Below are 26,306 nucleotides of genomic sequence, written 5' to 3'. Positions count from 1 at the left end.
CCCGCAGGTTGAGGCTGTGGTGGCCGGGAGCGGCCACTGCACTCCAGTCTGGGTGACAGTGAGACTCCAACTCAAAAAAAAATAATAAATAAATAAAATAAAATAAAATTATAAAAGACTGGCTTGAGTTTAACTTAATGCTTCTTCTCTTTGGAAATAGTTGTAATATCTTTGTAAACACGATGCACACTTATTTTTAAAAATTCCATTACTATAGAAAAACACAAATCAAAAAGTTTCTTTTTAAATTTTCTTTTTTTTTTTTTAATTTTTAGTGTAAAGATGTGGGGTATCTTTTTAAATTTTCTTAAATCCCTCTACCCAGTGGAAACCATTCTTAACATTTTGGTGAACATCCTCCTAGATACTTCTCTGGGCATAGATTAAATGTCTAAATTGGAGGCTGGGTGCCGTGGCTTGTGCCTCTAATCCCAGCACTTTGGAAGGCTGAGGCAGGAGGATTGCTGGAGTCCAGGAGTTTGAGACCAACCTGGGCAACACAGCAAGAGCTCATCTCTGCAAAAATAAATAAATAATAAAATTTCTTTTAAATTGTACATATATTACACATGAGTTTCCAGAAGCAGCAAGTGTCCTACATACTTCCCTGACCAGTATGGTATGGATATCTTTTCATGCTGATAAAGTACAGAGCTTTATCATACATGGTATCGGTTGTTGGAAACAATAGCGTCTACTAGTGATGACTGTAGTGTTGCTTTCAATGTTCTGGCTTTTTTCCCCCTTTACTTTATTGTAAAGACGTGGGGTACAAGCCAGGATTAGGTCTATAAGTAGTCTATGTGCAGGTTATAAGTAGTCTTTGGGTCTCCCACTGGTCCTCTCTTCCTTTGGTTTAAGGTCAAGTACCCTTAGTGATGTTACGTACCCTCCCCCCTCCCATCAGTGTCCACCACTGCCAATCCCTCTTGTGATGAATGTTCAGGGCCCACTTATGAGTGAGAACATGTGGTGTTGAGTTCTTTGTTTCTGTGATAGATCACTGAATATGATGGACTCTAAATCCATCCAAGTTGCTGCCAAGTCCATAATTTTGTCCTTTTTGATGGCTGCATAGTACTCCATCGTGTATATGTACCACATTTTCTTTATCCAGTCCACTTTCGATGGGCATGTCTTGGCTTTTTAAACATAGCAAAGCTGTAATCAACATCGCTGGATGCACACCTTTTCACATTAGGGGACTGTCTTCTTTAGGTAGATCCGTGAATGGGGATCACTGGGTCAAATTGTCAATCGTCTATAGGTGCCAGACTCCCCTCCAGAAAGTTCGCACCAATTTGCCAGGTGCAGGGAGAGTGACTCGCTGTTTGCCTCTCCACCAGTCAGCCTTCTCATCTTTCAATCACTGCCAGTTCAGTCCATGGAGGAGCATTTTTATTTTTATCTGATGTCCAGCTAGATGACAGTGCATATGACTTTTGGTCATTTGGCTTCTTTTATGAATTACCTGTTTATTACCCTCGGCTCACGTTTATCTCTTGAGCTATAGTGTTTTTAAATTGATAAAAGAGCTCTTCCAGCTGAGTGCAGTGGCTCACGCCTGTCATCCTAACACTTTGGGAGGCCAAGGAGAGATGATTGTTTGAGCTCAGGAGTTTGACACCACCCTGGGCAACACAGCAAGGCCTCGTCTCTACCAAAAAAAAAAATACAAAAACTAGCTGGCATGGTGGTGTGTGTTTGGAGACTCAGCTACATGGGAGGCTGAGGTGGAAGGATCACCTGAGTCCAGGAGGTCGAGGCTGTGGTGAATCATGACTGCACCACTGCACTCCAGCCTGGGCAAAAGAGTGACACCCTGACACAAAAAAGAAAAAAGAAAGTGAAAGAAAGAGCTCTTCATACATTTGAGTTACCCCTTTTTATATCACATCTGTTGAAGATTGTTTTTTCCGTTTTCTATTTGCCTTTAAGCCTATTTAGTTTTGCATTAAAATTTTAAAATTTCTCAGTGATCATTTTTTTCCCTTTACAGCCTTTAGGTTCTGTAAGATGTTCAGAAAGGTCTTTCTCATCCCAAGCGTATGAAAATGTCTACATAATATTTTTTCTAGTATATATTTTATGGTTGCATTTTTTATATTTAAATCTTTGCTTCATCCATATTTACATTAAGCAGTGATGTCATGGTACAGTTTAGTTGTTTTGTTTTTTCCCAAATATTTCATGAGTTCTTCTGCACTGCTTATTAAATATACATCAATTTCATCACTGATTTGAAATTTTTAGTATTATAAGTTCACATATTTAATTGGCTCTATTTTAAAGTCTATGCTCTGTTGACTGATGTGAATTAATTTTTAACTTTTATTTTCCACTCTCAAACTTTTGTCCTTTCCCCCAATTTACATCTGGTGAAATGCGTGTGCAATTAATGAGGAATATTCAGTGTGGCCATTTGGGAGACTCGCAGGTCCTGTTTGAAAAATGCCTTAGACTAAGTCCCCCTACACGTAGACAGAATGGAAAGCCAGCAATAAGCAGAAACCTGGGAGTGGTCTAAAGATCTTAAGTCCCCAAGAATCTGTCAGATAGTCCTAAACATTATTATTATTATTTTTTGGAATTCAAGTTTCACTCTGTCATCTAGGCTGGAGTGCACAGGCACTATCACAGCTCACCACAACCTCAGCCTCCTGAGCTCAGACAATCCTTCTGTCTCAGCCTCCCAAGTAGGTGGGAATATGTACCACCATGCCCGGCTATGTTTTGCGATTTATTATAGAGATGAGGTCTCGCCAAGTTGCCCAGGCTGGTCTCGAACCCCTGGGCTCAGGTGATCTTCGGCCTCCTCAAGTGCTGGGATTATAGGCATGAGCCACTGCACCCAACCCTAAAATCTATTTTTAAGATACAATTTTGTTAGAAAACAGAAGCAAGAGTATTTGCTTCAGAAAGTCAACGCTTAAATCCCTCTGTATTAATCAAGAAAACCCTAAGTGAAAAGAGAAGGAACAAGTAAGTTTTTGGGTTGTGAAGTAGAGGGAAGGAGGAGGAGAGAGGATAAAACTGAAAAAGTCAAAGGTAAAACTTACCTAATTTCCTAATTTCCTCAATTATTGTCAGTATGTAGATACAAAAATAACCTATTTGAGTCAAGTGTTCAACTCAGACTGTCTTTCTGTAGTTAAAAACAGACACCATATTTTTTTTTTTTTTTTTTTTGAGTTGGAGTCTCACTCTGTCGCCCAGACTGGAGTGCAGTGACCGCTTCCAGCCACTGCAGCCTCGACCTGCTGGGCTCCGGCGATCCTTCCGCCTCAGCCTTCCAAGTAGCCGGAATTACAGGCATGCGCTACCACGCCCGGCTGATTCAGACACCATATTTTTAAACGTTGTAACTTTATAACTTAATAATTTAAACGTTATAATTTTTTAACCTTGCCCCAGGACTAGGCAGTACAAAGCTAACTTTGATGTGGGCAAGAGTGCCCTCTCTTGGTCAAACTCTCCTAGTACAACTAAAAAACAATTGTTTCGGAGAAGTGTGACTAGAAGTTGACCTGGTTGAAGCCTAATCCCAGGACAGAAACCCAGATAAGGAAGGGCCCAGGGGCTTGGTCCTGCCAGGAACCCCTTTGAGGCCAAGCTAGAATTAGAGGGGACCTCAAAATGAAGTTCGTTTTAATATAGAAATAAACTTAGAAGAGAGAACGGACCCTAATTGAACACTTTGTTTATGTTTTATTTTTGAGTCGAATTTTCACTCTGTCACCCAGGCTGGAGTACAGTGGCACACTCAGGGCTACCACAGCCTCAACCTTCCGGGCTCAGGTGATCCTTCCGCCTCAACCTCCTGAGTAGCTGGAACTACAGACATGCACCACCATGCTCAGCTAATTTTTTGATTTCTTGTAGAGATGAGGTCTCGCCATGTTGCCTAGGCTGGTCTCAAACTTCTGGCTCATGCAGTCCTCCTGGCTCAACCTCCCAAAGTATTGGGATAACAGGTGCCTGACCTGTTTACGTTTTAAGCACTAAATAAAATGTCATTTTCTTAAACCTCACAGTAGGACTTTGAGGGAGATGTTACTACTTCAGTAGATGAGCATTATTTGAGGCTTAGAGAGATTAAGTAACTTGCCATGAGTAAAACTGAGATTCAGATCAAGCTATACAGGCCTTTCTAAATGAAGAAAATTGAACCAGCCTCTAAATAGGTCATAACATATTAGTGTTGAAACATAAATTCTCTTTTGTAGCACATCTAAGATGTGATTTATTGGTTCTTCCGTTTATATGTCTAACACACTGCAAAGAAACAGGTTTACTACAAAGGTTTAATACAGCATCATCTGAATTTATTAGCATTAAATGCAATCAGGTGTTCTGATTAACTGTTTTGAAAGCTAAGGGTTGTTTCTGTTAAATAAACTTGGATTTAGCCGGGCTCGTGGCTCAGCCTGTAATCATCCCGCGCCTTTGGGAGGCTGAGGTGAGTGGATTGCCTGAGCCCGCGGGTTCGAGACCCGCCTGGGCAGCGAGACCTCATCTCTACAATAAATCAAAAAATCAGCCGGGCATGATAGCACATGCCTGTAATTCTGGCTACTCGGAAGGCTGAGGCGGAAGGATTGCCGGAGCCCAGCATGTCGAGGCTGCGGTAGCCGGGAGTGGCCACTGCACTCCAGTCAGGGTGATAGAGCGAGACTCCAACTCAAAAAAATAAAATGAAATAAAATAGATAAACTTGGATTCAATAGTCTTATTCAAAACATTTATTGAAGGTCTATTATTGAATTCTAGAAACCCCAACAATGCATAAATTACTTCTAAACCCTAATCCTGACAAGCTGGAGTTAGTCCTAGGATGTAGTTTGCCCACCTCTGCTCTAGTCCTTACAACAACCCTTCGAGATACGTCTTTTTTTTTTTGGAATTGGAGTCTCACTCTGTCGCCCAGGCTGGAATGCAGTGGCACTCTCACGGCCACCGCAGCCTCGACTTGCTGGACTCAAGTGAACCTTTTGCCTCAACCTTCCAAGTAGCTGGAACTCCAGGCACACGCCACTGTGCCCAGCTAATTTTTTGATTTATTGTAGAGATGAAGTCTTGCCAAGTTGCGCAAGCTGGTCTTGAACCTGTGGGCTCAGGAAATCCTCTCACCTCAGCCTCCCAAAGTGCTGGGATTATAGGCGTGAATCACCATGCCTGGCCTTTTTTTTTTTTTAAATAAAATAAAAACAAGATCTCACCGTGATGCCCAGGCTGGTCTCGAACTTCTGGGCTCAAGTGATTCGCCTGCCAAAGTCCTGGGATTATAGACATGAGCCACTGCACCCAGCCCAAGATAAACCTTAATAATTCTGTGTTTGTAGACGATAAAACTGAAACTTGGAGAAGTTCAGAAAATTACCTAAGCCCACATAGTCCCAAAGTGGCAGACTGGGATTTCTCTCTAGGCGGTCTAATTCCAAATATTCTCTTATGACTAGCTTTATTTTTTTATTTTTTATTTTTTTTGAGTTGGAGTCTCACTCTGTCACCCAGACTGGAGTGCAGTGGCCACTCCCGGCTACCGCAGCCTCCACCTACTGGGCTTCAGCAATCCTTCCACCTCAGCCTTCCGAGTAGCCGGAATTACAGGCGTGCGCTACCACACCCGGCTGATTTTTTGATTTATTGTAGAGATGAGGTCTCGCTGCCCAGGCAGGTCTCGAACCTGCGGGCTCAGGCAATCCACTCACCTCAGCCTCCCAAAGTCGGGGGATTACAGGCTGAGCCACCGAGCCCAACTTTAGCTTTATTTTTTCACATACTTTTTTTTTTTTTGAGTCAGAGTCTAGAGTGCAGTGGCATGATCATAGCTCACTGCAGCCTCTACCTCCTGGGCTCAGGCAATCCTTCCGCCTCAGCCTCCTGAGTAGTTATAGGCACGTGCCACCATGCCCAGCTAATTTTTTAATTTACTATAGAGACAAGGTCTCACCATGTTGCCCAGGCTGGTCTTGAACTCCTGGACTCAAGCAGTCTTCTTGCCTTAGCCTCCCAAAGTAGTGGGATAATAGGCATGAACCATCATGCCTGGCCGCATCTTTTTTGTATTTAAAGTCATTCTGTCTTTAGTACTCCACTCTGCTTATACAATTCAGATTGCGTATACAAACACTTATACAAGCCAGGTTGAAGAAGTACCCTCCTATTCTTAGATTGTTGAGTATTTTTAACCATGAAAGAGTGTTTTGTATCTTGTCAAATTTTTTCCGTGTGTGTGTGTGTGTGTGTGCCTACTGAGATGATCATGTGGGTTTTTTCCTTCATTTTATTAAAATGGTATATTTCATCGATTGTTTTTATGTGGCTAACCACTGCATTCCTGGGATAATCTTACATGGTCATGGTATATAGTCCTTTTAATATAAAGCTAGATTTAATATGCTAATATTTTTTGGGATGTTTACATCTATATCCTACAGATTGGTCTGCAGTATTCATGTGTTACCTTAGTCTGTCTTTAGTATCAGAGTAATTCTGGCCTCACAGAGTGAGTTAAGATTTTTGGAAGCATTCGAGAAGGTTTTTTTAAAAAAAATTATTTAAACATTGAGTAGAATTCATCATGAAGCCATCTAGTCCTGGGCTTTTCTTTCCTGGAAATCTTTTTATTTCTGGTACAATCTTAGTAAAGAGCTCAGATTTTCTATTTGTTTTTTAATCCATTTCGGTAGTTTGTGTATTCCTAGAAATTTGTACATTTCGTCTAGGGTTTCTAGTTTGTTGACATACAATGATTCTAGTATTCTCTTATAATCTTTTTTATTTCTGTAAGGTCAGTTGTAATGTTCCTGCTTTCATTCCTGATTTTAGTAGTCCGAGTCTTCTCTCTTTTGGCCTTGTTCAGGCTAGTTAAATTTTTGTTGTTGTTAATTTTATTGATCTTTTTAAAAACCTACTTTCATTGATTCTGTAGTTTTTCTGTTTCCTGTTTCATTTATTTATTTTAATCTTTATCATTTTCTTCCTCCTGCTTACTTTGGGCTTGGTTTAATTTTGGGGAGTTTTTTTTAGTTTCTTTTCTTTTTCCTTTTTTTTTTTTTTTGAGTTAGAGTTTTACTTTGTTGCATGATTACAGCTCACCAAAGCCTCCACCTCCTGGGTTTAGGTGATCCTCTCACCTCAGCCTCCTGAGTAGCTGGGACTACAGGTGCATGCTACAATGGCTGACTTTTTTTTTTTTTGTAGAGATGAGGTCTCACTATATTGCCTAGGCTGGTCTCAAACTTCTGGGCTTAAGCAGTTCTCCTGCCTTAGCCTCCCAAAGTGCTGGGACTATAGGCATGAACCACCACGCCTGGCCCTTTTTTTGTTGTTTCTTATTGTGGAATTTCACATTATTGATTTGAAATCTTTCTTTTTTAATATAGGCAGATGCAGCTATAAATTCAGCTCTGCTCTCACTGCACCTATAAGTTTTGACATGTTGTGTTTTCACATCTGTTCGTCTCAAAGTATTTTCTAATTTCCTACAATTTCTTCTTTGTTCCATTGGCTATTTAGGGGTACACTGTTCACTTTCCACATATTTGCAAATTTTCTAGATTTTCTTTGTTATTTCTAATTTCATTTCACAGCAATCAGAGAACATACCTTGTAAAATTTTAATCTATTTCAGCTTGAGATTTGTTTTGTGGTCTAAAATAGGGTCTATCTTGGAGAGATTTTTTCCATGTGCTCTTGAGAATCATGTGTGTTCTGTTGTTGGGTGCAGTATTTTACAGGTGTCTGTTAGGTCTAGTGGAATTACAGTGTTATTCAAGTCTTCTGTTTCTTGCTGATCTTTGACTAGTTGTTCAATACGTTGTTGAAAATGGGAATTAAAGTCTCCAACTATTATTGTTGAGACTGTCTGTGTCTCCCTTCATTTCTGAGAGGCTTTGCTTCATGTTGTCACATGCACACACAATTTTTTGTGAAGTGTTTTTGTTTTTTCCGAAAATAAGTTATCTCTTTCTTTCCAACTAATGATAGAAACAGTCAGCATAATCTGAGTTTTTTGGTTTCTGAGTTTTTTGGTATTTTTGGCACCCAAGAATTTCTGTTGAATATCTTTTTAAGACATCTACTTTCCACTTATAATATACATAACACAATTTATTTTTTCTCAAAAAATTGATGTGTCTGTTAGTGTGTGTATCATAGAAAGATATTAGTTCTTATTGGATAGTACCATAAAAAGATGATGTTACATAAGAAGGTGACTCAAGTAACATTTGTATAGAATAACTCTAAAGTGCTTATATGTACATTTCCATTTATTTATTTATTTATTTTTATATTTTTGAGTTAAAGTTTCACTCAGTCGCCCAGGCTGGGGTGCAGTGGCACAATCACAGCTCAACACATCCTCAGCCTCCTTGACACAGGCGATCCTTCCACCTCAGCATCCCAGTAGCTGGGACTACAGGTGTGCACTACTACACTCTGGCTAATTTTTTGATTTTTTTTGTAGAGATTAGGTCTCACTATGTTGCCCAGGCTGGTCTTGAACTCCTGGACTCAAGCAATCCTCCCACCTCAGCCTCCCAAAGAGCTGGGATTACAGGCACACACCACCATGCCCGGCTGTTTTCCTTTTTTAAATTTTTTGTAGAGACTAGGTCTCACTATGTTGCCCTGACTGATCTTGAACTTCCTGCCTCGGCCTCCCAAAGTGCTGGGATTATAGGTGTGAGCCACCACACATGGCCCACATTTCCATTTAAACATCATGTTCCCAGGGAAGTGCTGGTGCTGGCTTGTACAATACTCATTCAGTGATGTCATATCGACCACTTAACACCAGCCCCAGTGGGAGTATGTACACTGTGGAAATCAGCAAGTGCTACTGAAGTGGGGGTTTTGTCCCCTGAGAGCCAGTGGTTAGTTATTTGCCACGAACCACTGCATGGTCCCCACTTTTCAGATTAGGAACTGAGCTTTAGAGCAACAGTTCCCAGTCTTTTTGGCATTAGGGGCCAGTTTCATGGAAGATAATTTTTCCATGGATGGTGGGGGCTGGGGAGAATGATTTCAGGATGATTCAACCATGTTACATTTATTGTGCACTTTATTTCTATTATTATCACATTGTAATATATAATGAAATAGATAGCATCACCACATCAGCTTCACCTCAGATCATCAGGCGTTAGGTTCTGTTAAGGAGCACACAACCTAGATTCCTCGCATGCGCAGTTCAAAATAGGGTTCACCCTCCTATGAGGATGTAATGCCGCTGCTGATCTGACAGGAGGTGGAGCTCAGGCAGTAAAGTCAGTGATGGGGAGCGGCTGTAAATACAGATGAAGCTTCCCTGGCTCACCTGCAGCTCACCTTCTGTTGTGCAGCCAGTTCCTAACAGGCCATGGACCGGTACTGGTGTGTGCCTGGGGGCTGGAGACCCCTGCTTTAAAGAGTCGAAGTGTTTTCCAAAATTATTCAGCTAGTTAGGTGGTAAAGCAGATCAAATACGCTCCTTCTAGCTGAAAATACTCCCTCCTCGTCAGCATTCCGCTGCCTCTACATGTTCCCTCCTTCCCTTTCCCCCAACAAATTGACCTGAAGTATTTTGGGGATAGTTTCTACAAAATCCACTAAGAACATTTGTTTAATAGGCTTTGCAACTCTCATTAACATTAGAATGTCAGGAAAAAAAATGTTTCCATGTACTGACATTTTAATGACTAAGATGTTATTCTGCCAAGAAATTGAGTTTTTTCTGAAAGGCTTTTCTTTGGGCTCTTTTAAAGTCCTGATATTAAGCAATCATTCTATTTCGATGAAGAGTTCTCTGGCGGGGGCTAAGAACTTTACGTGACGAGATCAAGGGTACCAAGAAAAGTGACATCAGGGAAGCAACACTTGACTGGCAGATGTGCAAGGCCACAGTGTGGACTAGAGAGTATGTGCGGGGCTGTTTACACAGGTGTTTAAGCTCATGGAGCATGGAAATATTGGACACTGGTAGCAATGTGCCACAAATGTGCATTTCCCTCTGAATGCTTTTCCTTCTTCTTCCTCCTCCTCTTCCCTCTTTGTCAGGGTCTCACTGTGTCACCCAAGCTGGAGTGCACCATCATGACTTACAGCCTCAGTCTTGGGTTCAGACGATCTTCCCACCTTAGTCTCCCAAGTAGCTGGGACTACAGGCATGTGCCACCATGCCAGCTAATTTATTTAATTTATTTATTTTTGTGGAAGTAGAAATTAGGTCTCACTGTGTTGCTCAGGCTGATCTAAACTCCTGCAGTCCTCCAGCCTCAGCCTCCCTGCCCGACTTGAATGCTTTTCAAGGCATGGCATCCTTCAGTTCCAGGGCTTATCCTCATTGGCACCCATACCTACTTACACTATAGGCTAAAGGACTGCTTAATCTTCAAACTTCTGTTGCCTTTGATTTTTTGCCTCCATTAAGCCAAAAGCCATTTTTTGTTTGTTTGTTTTGAGTCAGGGTCTCACTCTGCGACTCAGGCTGGAGCACAGTGGCATGGTAACAGTTACCGCAGCCTCGACCTGCAAGGCTCAGGCGATCCTTCTGCCTCGGCCTTCCAAGCAGCTGGAACCACAGGCGCATGCCACCACAACTGGTTTTTTTTTTTTTTTCCAATTGTAGAGACGAGGTCTTGCCATGATGCTCAGACTAGTCTCGAGCTCCTGGGCTCAGGCAGTCCTCTCGCCTCAGCCACCTAAGTGCTGGGATTACAGGCATGAGCCACTGCACCCAGTCTTAAACACAGTATTCTAATAAATGACTGAATTAAGAATTATTTGCTGAAGGGATTTAGCATATAATAAAACTTGAACAGTTAGATCTGATTTCTTCCCTGAGACGGCTGAAAGTTGAGGAGTGACTCTGTCAGTCCTAATCTAGCAGAATTTCTTCTGAGTCCTAGTTACATCTGTTATCCCCATTTGTGAAATGGGAGCTATGCTGAGGAGAGCTCAGACCATGCATGTTAAGCTCCGCCCCCCAATTGTCATGGTCACCTTTCAGCTCAAGATTATACTTCTCGCTGTCTCAGTTTTACCTTACAGCACTTTTTTTCTTTCTGAGTGAATTATTTTGTATTCATTTCTAAAAACTTTCCTCCAGTCAATGCTTGGGTAGCCGTGAGTGTGCCACTGCACTTCAGCCTGGGCAACAGAGTGAGATTCCAACTCAAAAAACAGAAACAAAAACAAAAACAAAAGAACTTTCCTCCAGTACGTTTTGTTTCCCTTAACTGATCTGACTCATTAAAAATCAGCCTCCTCAAAATGTCAGCCATGAGTATATTTAATTATGTATCTTTTCTTTTTCCTATGTCGTGAATAAAATGTTTAAAAGTCAGGACCAATTCTTGTGCCACCCATCCCTAAATGCACTTGTGTAACAAGCAGATTTTTTATTTTTATTTTTTAGTTTAATTTAATTTAATTTCAGAGTGATGGAGCACAAGTGAGAATTTACTGCCTATGTAAGTTGTGTGCAGGTGGAGTTTGGGCTTCTAACTGGCCCTCTCTCCTCTCATAGTGGACCAGGGATCCAGTGTGTTGCCACATGTCCTCCTCCCTCCTCCTCCTTTCCCCTAGCAGTGTCCAGTGTCTGCCGATCCCACCCTTGTGCTCCTATGACCAGTGATCAGGGCCCACTTTTGAGTGAGAACATGCAGTATTCAGTTCTTTGTTTCTGTGATAGTTGACTTAATATGATGGTCTCCAGCTGCATCCATGTAGCTGCAAAGGCCATGATTTTGTTCTTCTGTGTGGCTATGTGGTATTCCATTGTGCATATGTACCACTTTTTTTTTTTTTACCCAGTCCACTTTTGATGGGCAGCAGAGTGGGTTCTGTGTTTTTGCTGTTGTGACTAGTGCTGCAGTGAACTTATGAACATACGGTTATTTTATTTTGAGTTGGAGTCTCACTCCTTTGCCCAGGCTGGAGTGCAGTGGCACGCTTATGGCCACCCCAGCATCCACCCTCTGGGCTCCGGCGGTCCTTCCATCTCAGCCTTTCAAGCAGCCAGAACCACAGGCACACACTATTACACCTGGTTAGTTTTTTACATGTATTTATTGTAGAGATGAGGTCCCGCCAAGTTGTCCGGGCTGGTCTCGAACCCATGGGCTCAGGCAATCCACTCGCCTTGGCCTCCCAAGGTGCTGTGATTACAGGCTGAGCCACCAAGCCTGGCCTGAACATATAGATTTTTTTAAGCCACTTTTTGGGGACCATCTGCTAGTCTGCAGTGCATATACCTGGGTGATTATACAGTGCAGATATATGGAACTAAGTCACAAAACCAGACTTAAATAGAAGTGCTCCCCCATGGAGACCAAGGACCTAGAACTGGACTCATACCTGTCAAGTCTTTTTCATTCCTCTGATGCTTGAGAACATGTTCACCAAAGAGACTTTGTATATAATAACACTTGTATAACAGTATCTGACTCCTTCCCTGAGACTGCTGAAAGTTGAAAAGTGAACGTGTCCTTTCTAATCTAACTAAACTCTTTTGGAGTCATAATTACTTCTATAATTCTCATTTGTGAAATAGGAATTATGATATTGCCTTCAAAAGGTAAAACTTGAAAGGGGTGGCCAATGTAGAATGTTTAGCACAGTGCAGTATATAATCCACACTAAATCAATGAGTGCTATGATTATTAACAGTAAAGTAATAATAGTAAAGTAGCTACCATTTCTGAACACCTATGGGTGCCCTGTAGAGGGATGTAGACACCACAGGTCAGTTATGCTGTGGTTCCTTTGGTAATTTAGCTGGTTTGTTTAGCACCAGATTGAAGCTGAAACTTTCGCAAAATGTTTTGTTTCTGATTACAGTTTGGGACCCACGCTGGAACCCGAGCAAGTGGTAGACAGGCTGATGAAAGGGATCCTGACTGAGCAGAAGATGATTTTTATTCCATCTTCTATAGCTTTTTTAACAGTATTGGAAAGGTAAGTCATGTCATATCTGTCATTAGAAATGAAATAGAAATGATCTATTATATATATATTTTTTTCAATCAGCTTTTTCAGATTGAATTATATATTTTCAGATTTAAAATTATACACTGATTAAATGCAATTAAATGGAATGAAGTTAATATAAATAAATAAATAAATAAATAAGTAATAGACTTAAAGACCTCATCAACTGACAAAACCACAAGAGCTAATCAGTAAAGCAAGATTGGTATAGCTGTTGGGTACTTGAACTGAATAATTCCCACATATAATATTTCTAGAAGTCTTGTCTTAAAAATGACTGACTATGAAGGATCGTTTTAAGCATTTTTATGTGATGGGATTATAGGACGTTGACATTAAAGGAGGTGTTGGGTGTTACGTATTCGTAACACCTATACGTATGATAATCACTGAGCTTTTATTTTGCACAAAGTCATGCTGAAGCATGGGAATCGCTAAATAATCTCATAATTTGAGAGCCCTTTGAGCCTCGATGTGGTCCCCAAACTGGTGGCATCAGTGTCACTTGGGAGTTTGCCAGAACTATAGAATCCCCGGCCGTGCATGGTAGCTCACGTCTGGAATCTCAGTACTTTGGGAGGCTGAGGAGGGAAGATTGCTTGAGCCCAGGAGTTTGAGATCAGCCTGGGCAACATAGTGAGACTCTATCTCTATCAAAAGAAAAAGAAAGAAAGAAAGAAAAGGAAGGAAGGAAGGAAGGAAAAGTTTGAGAGAAATAAATAAAGTAATGCATTTAAAGTACTCAGTACACTGTAGGTACCCAATAAACTATTACTCCCAGTATTATTATTATTATTATAACTACTGATATTATTGTTACCAATTCCCTGCTTCCCCTCTGACTATGAGTGTTCAGTGTTCTATTTCCAAACCCTGTCTTCTGGGCAAATCTCTGTAGATTGTTATAGTGACTTACATATTCTGTTTGGCTTCTCCCAGACCCACTGGAATATGAGTTTCCTATATATTCTGAAGTATAGTGTTGGGAGAAAAGCGGTGAGACCTGCTAGTGTCCATCACTGTTCAAGGCATCTTATATTCACATACTGATTCCATGTAAGAACACTGAGGGTCAGGTCATTTTTTTCATTTACATGTGAAGAATTTAAGCTCAGAGGTCAGGTCATTTGTTCAGCCTTGTGCTCAAGGCCAGATGTATTGTCTGCATTTTCTTTTTTTTTTTTTTTTTTTTTTTTGAGTTGGAGTCTCACTCTGTCACCCAGACTGGAGTGCAGTGGCCGCTCCTGGCCACCGCAGCCTTGACCTGCTGGGCTCCGGCAATCCTTCCACCTCAGCCTTCCAAGTAGCCGAAATTACAGACATGCACTACCACGCCCGGCTGATTTTTTTGATTTATTGTGGAGATGAGGTCTTGCTGCCCAGGTGGGTCTCGAACCTGCGGGCTCAGGCAATCCACTCACCTCAGCCTCCCAAAGGCGCGGGATTACAGGCTGAGCCACCGAGCCCGGCTTACATTTTAGTAATTCTAGTTCCCCAGTCTCTTAGTGGATCATTTCAATGATATTCTGGATTATAAACTATAAAATTAGCTCCTGATCTTACTTTCTTTTCAATGTCAGGTTTCTTTTTGTAAAGCTTTTATAAGGGGGACCCCCAAAAAACAGAATTATCTTTTGGAGGGTGGGCCCCTTATAGTCCAGACTTGCCCCACAAGATAAGTGTTCTAGAAACCCACCAGCATCAGGGTACCAGCTAGTGTTGTTGGGAGAGGGTGCGTTCAGCTTCAATTTATTTACTTATGTATGTATTGAGATTCTTTCAACACATTTACCCATTTCATGATGGGTGATTTACAAGCACACCTGCCCACACCGTACTGAGCGTTCAGCAGTTCTGGACCCAAAACGGCAAGACCCCCATGCCCCCCCTCCCTCTTCACCTGAGCTCGCCCCAAGAGACTTTTTTTTGTTTCCCCGGATGGAAAAAGTCCTCAAAGGGAAACATTTTGCCGATGTGGAGGAGGAAAAACAAAAAACAGCAGAAGCACTTCAAGGGATCCAAATTGTCGAGTTCAAAAACTGTTCTGAGCAGTGGAAAGAGCATCTTGATAGGTGTACTACATCAAACGGAGAGTCCTTTGAAGGTGACTGAAGCTTAAACATAAGAATAAACACACAATTTTTTATAAATACATTCCAGGTTTTCTTGGGGTCCTCCTCATAATATCTCAACTATTCAGTTCTGTACACCTCTCAGATCTTTGGAAAATATAAGAATATATCCATTTCAAAAACAAAATATTTCAGGTTGCTCCTACTCTTAAGAAGGCTAAGCCGGCCAGGTGTGGTGGCTCATGTCTGTAATTCCAGCATTTTGGAAGACAGAGGCGAGAGGATTACCTGATACTCCAACTCAAAAAAAAAAAAAAAGACCAAATTTCCTTCCTTTTCCTTTTGAAAAAGAAATGGATTTAATGAGAAAGAATATACAGTAGTGACTTAAAGTTCTTAATCTTGTTTAAGATACATGAGAAATTAAAGTATTTTATTTTTGTTTTTTGGGGATTTTTTTGAGTCGAAGTCTCACTTTGTCTCCCAGGTTGGCGTGCAGTGGTAAACTCACGACCACTGCAGCCTCGACCTGCTGGGCTCAGGCAATCTTTCTGCTTCAGCCTCCCAAGTAGGTGGAAGCACAAGCATGCACCACCACATCTGGCTAATTTTTTGATTTATTGTAGAGATGAGGTCTCAACAAGTTGCCCAGACTGGTCTCAAACCCCTTGGACTCAGGCAATCCTCTCGCCTCTGCCTCCAAAAGTGCAGGGATTACAGGCATGAGCCACCTCGCCCAGCTTAAATGTACATATTTTTTAAGAAGGTATTTTACCGGTGTATTTCACGTTAATTTCCTAATCGTTTTCATGTGTCTTTCTTGTAGGATCCTTCCTGAGCGCTTCCTGGCAGTTTTAAAACGAAAAATCAACGTTAGGTTTGATGCTGTTATTGGGTATAAAATGAAAAACCAGTAAGGGTCCAGTCTGAAAATGGATTTACCAGGTTGAAGTTGATTTCATTTCATGTTAATCAGAATTCTGGTGTTTGAACTTGTTTTTCCTGCTTATCCTTTTTCTACAATATCTCGTGGAGGGGTTCTGGCAGTCCTCCCTCACTACTACATTTTCTTTAGCTAAAAGCTGATTATGTCTAATGTGAGAAGCCCCTTTGGGGTCGACTTTAAGGAAAATGAGGGGAAAGAACAAAGACAATTTTATAAGATAATTTCCAAGATTCTGTGGCTTATCTGAAGGTTTTGCCAAATGTGTACTATACATGTTTATTTAAGGTGTATTTTTATTTTCAATTGCACTTACATTTTATGTGATTCATGTTTCCTTTTCTATTTTGCATAAAATCAGAAACTTTAAGCTTTTTAAATAGGATGAGGGACTGTATCCAGGGGCATTGTACAGTGAATTTCATGAACTCTTGAACATTTCATGCCACACGCTGCCCCTCTAGTTCTTAAGAGATACCTCACATCGCGATGCCAAACATTTCAGCACAAGGAAACCAGAAAGAGACATGTGTTCAAGTATAAAAGCATCATTGGGATTTTTAAGGCAGAGCATTGGGAGAATGTACCTATAAATAGCAATAATAATAAATGGATCAAACCTAAACTTTTGTTATTTCCATCTGTTTGTCTTCAGCAGAACATGGCGTACCCTTCAAACTAAAAGAAAATGGATTATGTAGTCAAAGATCTGTTAAGTGTCTGGGAATTTTTTGGATGTGAGGCTCAGTGAGAAGGGACTGTAAGGTCAAACTTATAAATTGGCCAGGCGCAGTGGCTTATGCCTATAATCACAGCACTTTGGGAGGCCAAAGTGGGAGGATCCCTTGAGCCCAGAAGTTTGAGACTAGTCTGGGCAACATAGCAAGACTCTATCTCTACAAGAAATCAAAAAATTAGCCAGGCATAGTGGTGTGCACCTGTAGTCTCAGCTGCTCAGGATCCTGAAGAGGGAGGATCACCTGAGCCTAGGAGGTTAAGGTTGTGGTAGCTATGATCGGGCCACTGCACTCCAGCCTGGACAGCAGAGTGAAATCCCAACTGGAAAAAAAAAAATCAGACATATAAATTGAGAAAAATAAGTAAGTTTGTTGGGTTTCTATTAAGTAAAAATATGTTCAAGACTATGCCAGACACATACACATGAAGAGAGCTTATTAACCCCTATTTCAGAAAGTTCATATTCAGAAAACATAGACCACAGAATCCCTGATTCCTGTGTAATGAGCAAATTAGGTTCAGAAGCTTCACGGAGAAAGATTTTGATCCAATTCTAAGCAGAAACACATATTTATTCATACATGTGTCAGCTACTGTCCTAAACACTCAATTTACATTTATTAGTTCATTCAGCAAGTTAAGTAATCCCACTAGTGCCACCTCTTCAGGTAAGGATCATCTGGTAATCTGTTGAAGGAAATTATGCTAGATTCCATAACATATAAGAAAATTTCTTAAAAGGCATAATTTCTGCTATAAACTTCTCCCTCTTTCTCATCAAAACACAATTGCTGTTGGACTATATGCTGTTTTTTGTTTGTTTGTTTGTTTGTTTGTTTTTGAGTCGGAGTCTCACTCTGTCACCCAGGCTGGGATCAGGCTATCCATCCACCTCAGCCTCCCAAGTAGCTGGGACTACAGGTGCACACCACTATGCCCCATTAATTTTTTTTGATATATTATAGAGACAAGGTCTCACCATGTTGCCTAGGCTGGTCTCAAACTCCTGAGTTCAAGCAATCCTTCCTCCTCAGCCACCCAAGGTGCTTGGATTGCAGGTGTGAGCCACCGCGCCTGGCTACTCTGCATTTAGTTAATGTAAATACCAGAATCAAGAATTCTTGCTTTCCAAAAAAAATTTATATTTGAAAAATATAGCTTAGAGTCCTCTCCAGACATCAGCCATACTTTAGCAGCTTCTGAGCTGAATATTTACAGTATGTATAGATTGACTTAAACACCCACCCTGAGAACAGAACCTACCCTGAAAATTTTGTTCTCTGCATGTGGAGATCCTGTGACAGCCAGCTTCTAACTCACTTTGAAAGGGAGACATGGTATGACAATTAAGTTCATTAACTCATCCTAGAAAAAGTGCTGCATACCTGATTCCTGAATATCACTAGGCTAGAAAAAGTGCTGTATACCTGATTCTTGACTATCACTAGGGTCACCTTTGAAGTACTTCCCTTGGGAAGCTAGGCACCGATGCCAGCACCTAGTCCACCCATCAAAGCAGTTTTGGAACTATTTTTCTGGAATGGCCATCACAGCTGTCATCATTATTTGTTGAGGTCAGACAATTAAGTTCATGAACTTGCCACTGAGTGCTTATGTTGGCAACACTGTACAACACTTTACAAATAACTGTATAGGAACATTCTCCTGACTCACCTGATCAGACCCCCTATGACTTTTTTTCTTCACCTGAAGATAATGGAAATATTGAAAGGAAGACATTTGATGACATTCAGGACACCAAGGGTAATACGATGACGGCTTTGATGGCCATTCCAGATAGAGTTCCAAAACTGCTTTGACAGGTGGACTAGGTGCTGGCGTTGGTGTATAGCTTCCCAAAGGGAGTACCTCAAAGGTGACCATAGTGACATTCAGCCATGAGGTATGTAGCACTTTTTCATGAACTTAATTATTGGAACCTTGTATGATTATTCTGATTAAGTTCCAGCTTGCCAGCCACCTGCCAGTAAAGCAGACGAGGAGAAAGCCTTTAGCAAACCTCAGTAAGACCATAGAGCCCAAAGTGTGCTGGTAACTCTTCCCAATAAACATGTTTTGGCTCCTAAAACACTTGTCATAAATTGACATTGGGGTGAACTTTGGCATTGACTGTGGTGAGAAATAAGCATTGCTTCTTCGGAAGTTACACAGGCAGGATGTTAGTGTCCTACTGATTGAACATTAACATGTGCTGGGCACAGCTTGTCATTTAATCCCCCAGCCATCCTGTGCAGTAGACATTGTTGGGAGGACTTGAACTAGCTGTGAACACAGTGGTAGTAGCAGGAGCCCAGGAGAAGAACCTGAGGGTCTTCAGGAAAGCGGAGTGAATACAGTACAGTGGGGATTTTGAATTTTGTTCTCTGCATTAAAAAAAGTTTGCTCTTACTCACCAACAGCAGGCAATGAGTCATGTGACTTTCAGTCTGAAAACTTGTCAGTGGTATTTGAATGAAGGTTAATCCTAACTCTGAACCTACTTCTCAGCATTTTATTGGGAAAATCCATCAGAGTTATCAATAGGGTTGCTTCTGAGGTCCACACCTCAGCAGGTGAAATCTCAGATGGCAGCAGAAAGAGCTCAGATAGCCCTGTGATGTCTTTGGATGGATGGGGAAAAATTGTCAGCTCTTGTGATACTCTGTGGTCCTAAGCCAGGAATCCGTTGATGACAAATGACTTTCCTGTGGTGTAAAGAAATCCCAACTGCAGCAGGGAACCCACCTCCCTGGACAAACCACAGCATGTTGGGAGCCAGCCACGGAGGCCCACTGAGCAGTAGGGATCAGGAAGGGCCATTGACTCTGAGACCACTAGGATGCGTTTGGGAGCTATTGACCCTATTTCCTCCCCAGTTCTACTCAGCACTAACCAGATTAAGCTCCTGTGAGCTCAAAACATAAAAACTCTGAGACCGGGACGAACACAAGCTAACTTTAGAAGCTCATTGCTCCCATTCTTCCACAAACTGCAGTTTTGGCTTTCACACAACTTACAATTCAAACTCGGGTCACATCTGAGAGCCTTAGTATTGGTCACAGGCTTCTGGGTCATGATCTTAGGATTTACTGAAGTTGAATAAGGTGTAAATTGTAGAATATAGTTTTAGAAGACAGCCATTTTGTTGAAAGAATGCGGCTGGGTTACTTGCAGGTAGCTCACTGTGAACTTTGGACTGGACCACATTCCAAACATTCTGGAATGGGCCACTTTAGTTTGTAAAGTAGGTACTTAAGTCTCTATAGAATTGTTTAACATGGTATTAGTACGAAAAGGGTTTATAGGCAGTACGAAAAGGGTTTAAAGGCAGTCATGGATTAAGGTTTCATGGATTAGGTTTAACATCTGTTATGGGATTATACCTGGAAGAACATCTGGTGGGTGGGGAACGCCCCTCACACACCTGACTGTTTATAAAAGACCCGTTGCAATTCCCAATAAATGACTTCTGCACTAGATCTCTCTTTCTCTCTCTCTCTCTCTCTCTCTCTCTCTCTCTCTCTCTCTCTCCCCTTTCCCCCAATCACCGACGCCATCTCCACCTTTGGGGTACCCTGAACCCTGGCAACAGCACCTAACTTTGAGACCCTGTTGGCACCCTGAGCCCTGCCATGGGACTGTTAGGACTCACTGGTTCCTCCTATTCCCTTTAAAACTGTCTCCATGCCTCAAAAATACTTTCCCACCCCATCTCCATGTCACCATTTCAACTTGCCAGAAATCTACTCTTTCTATTGGAAATGAGGATCAGAAAGGGTGAGGAATTAGGCAAGAAAAAGGGTTGAAATTGACCCCTGGTACATCTTCAGTGCTGACTTGGCTAGTGACCACATGGCCAAAGAGATTTCATTCTGGAGAAGGGGAACGACTTCTAAGTGCTTTCTCTCCCAGGCTAGATGAAATATTTACCTCCTTGGACAATTCTGTGTGGTAGACACAGTTAAGCAACTGACCTGAAATCCCATAGCTAGAGATTGAACTGAGGATTTGAACCCAGGGTTGCTGATCTCGCTACGATTCAGCCTCAGTGGAATTCTCAGAGTTGGATTATGTCCTTAAACACTCTCCACATCTATTCACCCAGACTTTCCTTCAAATTCAAAAAATATTCCAAAATCAATTAATAGAAATCACTGATGGCAGTTGAAAATATTCAGCCTAGGAATTATTATTATTATGTTACTATTATTATTATTATTATTATTATTATTATTGAGTAGGATTTTCACTCAGTCACCCAGGCTGGAGTGCAATGGCATGCTCATGGCTACAGCAGCCTCAACCTGCTGCACTCAGGTGATCCTTCTGCCTCAGCCTTCCAAGTAGCTGGAATTACAGGCACGTGCCACCATGCCTGGCTAATTTTTTTATTTGCTGTAGAGATGAGGTCTCACCAAGTTGCCCAGGCTAGTCTTGAACCCCTGGGCTCAGGTGATCCTTTCACCTCTGCCTCCCAAAATGCTGGGATTATAGATGTGAGCCACCATACTCGGCCTAGGAATTATTTAAAGTGAAGTGAAATGCTACCATGCAGATGCCCAATTACTCTGCCTGAAAAAGGACCCAGCTCTTTCCTGAAATTCAAGTGCTGAAGCCTGAAAATAAAGTTCAACATGGGGAGAGTTTAAATTCACACTGGACACCATCTCCTTCCCCGAAGCAGATAGGAGTTTTCACTTGACCTTAAGAGCCGGTCTGACCTAAGCGTTTTTTGGTCTAGGAAAGACTGGGCTAAGCCTAGAATTAGAGAGATGTGTCTTTTATTTACATGCCTTCCCTGAATTTCAGGTGCCCTGGTGTTGCAGAGAGAACACCAGGTAACCTAGTGCAAGCCAACTGTGTTAGAACTTCTGTTTTCTCATCGAGAAAGGAAGGAATTTAGGTGGCATCATCTCCCAGAGAGTCTCCAGTTCCAGATAAATGTATCCTTTTTTTTGGAGTTGGGGTCTCACTCTGTTGCCCAGGCTGGCGTGCAGTGGCATGCTCACGGCCACCGCCACCTCGACCTGCTGGGCTCCAGCGATCCTTCCGCCTCAACCTTCCAAGTAGTCGGAACTACAGGCGCGTGCTACCACACCCAGTTTATTTTATTTTATTTTATTTTTTATTTTTATTTACTTATTTTTTTTGAGTTGGAGTCTTACTCTGTCGCCCAGACTGGAGGGCAATGGCCGCTGCCAGGCTCTGGCGATCCTTCCACCTCAGCCTTCCAAGTAGCCGGAATTACAGGCATGCGCCACCACCCGGCTGATTTTTTGATTTATTGTAGAGATGAGGTCTCGCTGCCCAGGCGGGTCTCGAACCCGCGGACTCAGGCAATCCACTCACCTCAGCCTCCCAAAGGCGCGAGATTACAGGCTGAGCCACCGAGCCCGGCTATTTTTTTATTTATTGTAGAGACAAGGTCTCTCTAAGTTGCCCAGTCTGGTCTCAAACACCCAGGCTCAGGCAATCTTCTCGCCTCGGCCTCCCAAAGTGCTGGGATTACAGGTTGAGCCACCGTACCTGGCCCCAAATAAATGTATCTTAAAGTCAACACATGCGCCTTTGGGAGGCTGAGGTGAGAGGATTGCCTGAGCCCGCGGGTTCGAGACCCGCCTGGGCAGCGAGACCTCATCTCTACAATAAATCAAAAAAAAAATCAGCCGGGCATGGTAGTGCATGCCTGTAATTCCAGCTACTTGGAAGGCTGAGGCGGAAGGATCCCCGGAGCCCAGCAGGCGAGGTTGTGGTGGCCGGGAGCGGCCACTGCACTCCAGTCTGGGCGACAGAGTGAGACTCCAACTCAAAAAAAAAAAAAAAAGTCAACACATGCAAAACTTAGCGTCTTCTTAACCCCACCACTGTTCCCTAACAAACAATGACTTCCAACAAGTGACTGAGCCAAACACCTGGAGTTGTACCTGCCTCCTTCCCCCACCAGAATCTTTTTTGTTGTTGCTGAGTAAGAGTCTCACTCTGTTGCCCAGGCTGGAGTGCAGTGGCACAATCATGGCTCACTGCAGTCTCAACCTCCTGGGCTCAGGCGATCTTTCCTTCTCAGTCTCCCGTGTAGCTGAGACAACAGGCACGTGCCTCCAGGTCTGGCTTATTTATTTTTGTTGTTTTGTAAAGACGAGGTCTCCCTATGTTGCAATCCTCCCACCTCGGCCTCCTAAAGTGCTGGGATTACAGGTGTGAGCCACCGCATCGGGCCCCACCACAAACTTACAATGTCCACCACACACATTCAATATCAATTACCGTTCCCACAGGCGTATTTCCAGCCTGGATCTCCCTAAAACCCAGACACGTAGCCAAATGCCTTTTTTTTTCTTACTTTCTTTCTTTTTTTTTTTTTTTTTTTTTTGAGTCGGCATCTCTGTCTCCAGGCTGGAGTGCAGTGCAATCACGGCTACCACAGCCTCAATCTCCTGGGCTGGGGTCAGGTGATCCTTCTGCCTCAGCCTCCCAAGTAGCTGGGACTATAGGCACACAACCCCACACCAGGTTAATTTTTAATTTTTATTTTTTATAGAGACAAGTTCTTGCTATATTGCCTAGGTTCGTCTCGAAATCCTAGGCTCAAGTAATCCTCCCCACTCAATCTCCCAAAGTGCTGGAATTACAGGCATGAGCTGCCAAATGCCTTCTTGATATCCCCATCTGTATGGTCAATATGCATTCCAAGGTTAATATCATTGAAACTGAGCTGATGTTATCCCAAACCTATCCCAACCCTATTTTTACAGTTGCTCACGCAGAGAAAATGAGTGTCATCCTGACTCCTTTCTCACTCCTCACATTCATCACCATAACAATTCTGTTTGCTCTACTTTAAATTTATCCAGGATTCTGTCACCTCTTATCCTCCGTGGCTCCCACTGATCCAAGCCACCTCATGTTCCCTTCATGTTATTCCCAACAGAGCAGCCAGAACAAGTCATTAAAATATGAGATCATGTCCTGCTTCAGCTCCAAATCCTCCATTAGCTTTCCCATCTAAAAGGTAAAGTTAAACACATATTGCTCTACCAGAAAAACACCTGCACATGTGTGTTCACTGCAGCAGTGTTCACAATAGCACAAATGTGGAATCCACCCAGATGCCTATCGAAGGTGGATTAGATAAAGAAAATGTGGTCCATGTGCATGATTGACTATTATGCAGCCATATAGAAGAACAAAATCATGGCCTTCACAGCAACATGAATGCAGCTGAAGACCATCATCCTAAGTGAACTATCACAGAAACAAATGAATACTGCATGTTCTTACTCAGAAGTGGGTGCTGATCACTGGTCACACGAGTACAAGGGAGGAATAAGCAGTTGCTGGACACTGCTAAGGAAGGGAGGGAGAGAGGGAGATGGAGAGGGGCAAATGGCAACACACTGGGTCTCAGGTTCACTATCATGGGAGAAGCTTTCTTTTTTCTCCATCAGAGAAGCTCAAACTCCGCCTGCATGCAACTTACTTACAAAGGGGGATCCAAAAATTATCTTCTGGAATTATCTTTTGAAGGGCAGGCCCCTTGTAGTACAGGCTTCTCCCACTAGGTAAGTGTTCTAGGAACCCATCAGCATCAGTGTACCAGCTAGCATTGTTGTGAGAGGCTGCGTTCAGCTCCAGTGAGGTTTTTTTTTGAGATTCTTTCAATGTGTTTGCCCATTTCCTGATGGGTGATTTATGAGTGCACCTACCCACACCACGCTGAGCGCTCAGCAGTTTTATTTTACCAAAAACAGGATGACCCCCATGCCCTACCCACCCTATTCACCTGATCTCACCTCAAGCGATTTTTTTTTTTGTTTGTTTCCCCGGATGAAAAAAGTCTTCATCGGGAAACGTTTACCAGCGTGGAAGAGGTAAAACAAAAAAACGGCAGAAACACTCAAATGCAACCAAACGGACAAGCTCAAAAACTGTTTTGAGCAGTGGAAAAAATGACTTGATAGGTATATTGCTTCCCACAGAGAGTACTTTGAAGGTGACTGAAGTTTAAACGTGTAAGAATAAAGACACAATTTTTTATAAATAAATTCTAAGTTTTTTTGGTCCCCCCATATGTAATAAATTATTACTTGAACCACACAACTAAAATTAAAGTTAAAGCTAAATTCCTTACCATGACTTACAAGGCCATATATAATCTAGCCTACTGTCCATGTGATTACTCGATACCTTGCTACCTGGATAAGTCAGGATCCTCCAGAAAAACAGAACCAGCAGGAGATTGTATATACATAGAGAGAGATGTGTTTGTTTTTCAAGGAATTGAGGAATTGGTTTTAAGTGATTATGGGGCTAGCAGGTCTGAGATCAGTCTTCAGACCAGAAGGTTGAAAACTCTTGGGTAGGAGTTAATGCTGTAATCTTTTTGTTTTTCTTTTCTTTTCTTTCTTTTTTTTTTTTATTTGGAGTCTCACTCTGTGAGTCAGGCTGGAATGCAGTGGCACGCTCACCGCAGCCTCAAGCCTCAATCTCCTAGGCAATCCTTCCACCTCAGCCTCCCAAGTTGCTGGGACTACAGGCGTGAACCACCATGCTTGGCTAATTTTTAATTTTTTTGTAGAGACAAGTTCTCATTCTGTTGCCTAGGGTGGTCTCGAACTCCTAGGCTCCAGCGATCCTCCCCCCCTGGACTCCCAAAGTGCTGAGATGACGGGCGTGAGTCACTGCACTTGTCCCTGATATTGCCATCATGTGGCAGAATCTCTTCTTACTCAGGGAAGGTTCAGTTTTGCTTTCACGATCTTCCTACTGACTGGATGAGTCCCATCCGCATTATGAAGTAATTTCTTTACTGAAAGATGACCAATTAAGACCACATCTACAAAAGCCCTCGTGTTTGATGGGATAGCTGGGGACTACAGCCATTTCTTTTTTTACTATTATTGTGGAGATGTAGGGTACAAGTGAGGATTAACTCCCTAAGTAGGCTGCATGCAGTGAAGTTTGGGCCTCTGGGTGGCCCTCACCCCCCTGGTAATGGACCAGGTACCCTTTGTGTTGTCACGTGCTCCCTACCCTTCTCCCCCGGTCCCTCCCCTAGCAGGGTCCAGGGCCTCTCAATCCCTCCCTTGAAGATTCCATTTCTCCCTCAATTCTCTTTTTTGTTTTGTTTTGAGTCAAGGTCTCACTCTGTCACCAAGGCTACAGTGCAGTAGCACAATCACAACTCGCTGCAGCCTCGAACTCCTGGGCTCAGGCAATCCTTCTGCCTCAGCCACCCAAATACTGTAGCTGGGATTACAGGTGCACACCACCACACCCAGCTAACTTTTTGATTTATTGTCGAGATGAAGTCCTACCATGTTGCCCAGGTTGGTCTCAAACCCCTGAACTCAGGCAACTATCTCGCCTCTGCCTCCCAAAGTACTGAGTTTACAGGCATGAGTCACTGCACCTGGCCTCTCTATTCCCTTTTTCTCCTTGCACGTATCACTGTGGAATATTCTTTACGTTTTGCCCAGTTATCTTCTGTTGGGAGCCATTTTAAAAATAGCAGCCATCTTATATAAGCCTTCTTCTTTGTCCTCCGAAAAGCCCACGCGCGCCAAACCGCAACACCC

General features: G+C 42.4%; 1 protein-coding gene across 1 annotated transcript in view; it reads left to right on the top strand.

Moving 5' to 3' along the window:
* HSD17B11 (hydroxysteroid 17-beta dehydrogenase 11) overlaps positions 1–16,618 on the top strand; it is a 39,577-nt gene extending 22,959 nt beyond the window's left edge. Inside the window, exons 6-7 of the mRNA XM_008070592.1 lie at positions 12,829–12,945; positions 15,877–16,618. Coding sequence (XP_008068783.1) covers positions 12,829–12,945; positions 15,877–15,967 — 208 coding nt within the window. The 3' untranslated portion in view covers positions 15,968–16,618. The remainder of the gene's footprint in view (positions 1–12,828; positions 12,946–15,876) is intronic.
* Positions 16,619–26,306: the final 9,688 nt, after the last annotated feature.

The sequence above is a fragment of the Carlito syrichta genome, unplaced genomic scaffold (genome assembly GCF_000164805.1).
Source record: "Carlito syrichta isolate Samal-C Ts95f unplaced genomic scaffold, Tarsius_syrichta-2.0.1 Scaffold313819, whole genome shotgun sequence".
NCBI lineage: Eukaryota > Metazoa > Chordata > Mammalia > Primates > Tarsiidae > Carlito > Carlito syrichta.
Note: the sequence above shows the minus strand (reverse complement) of the source record. Positions and strands in the feature narration are given on the sequence as shown.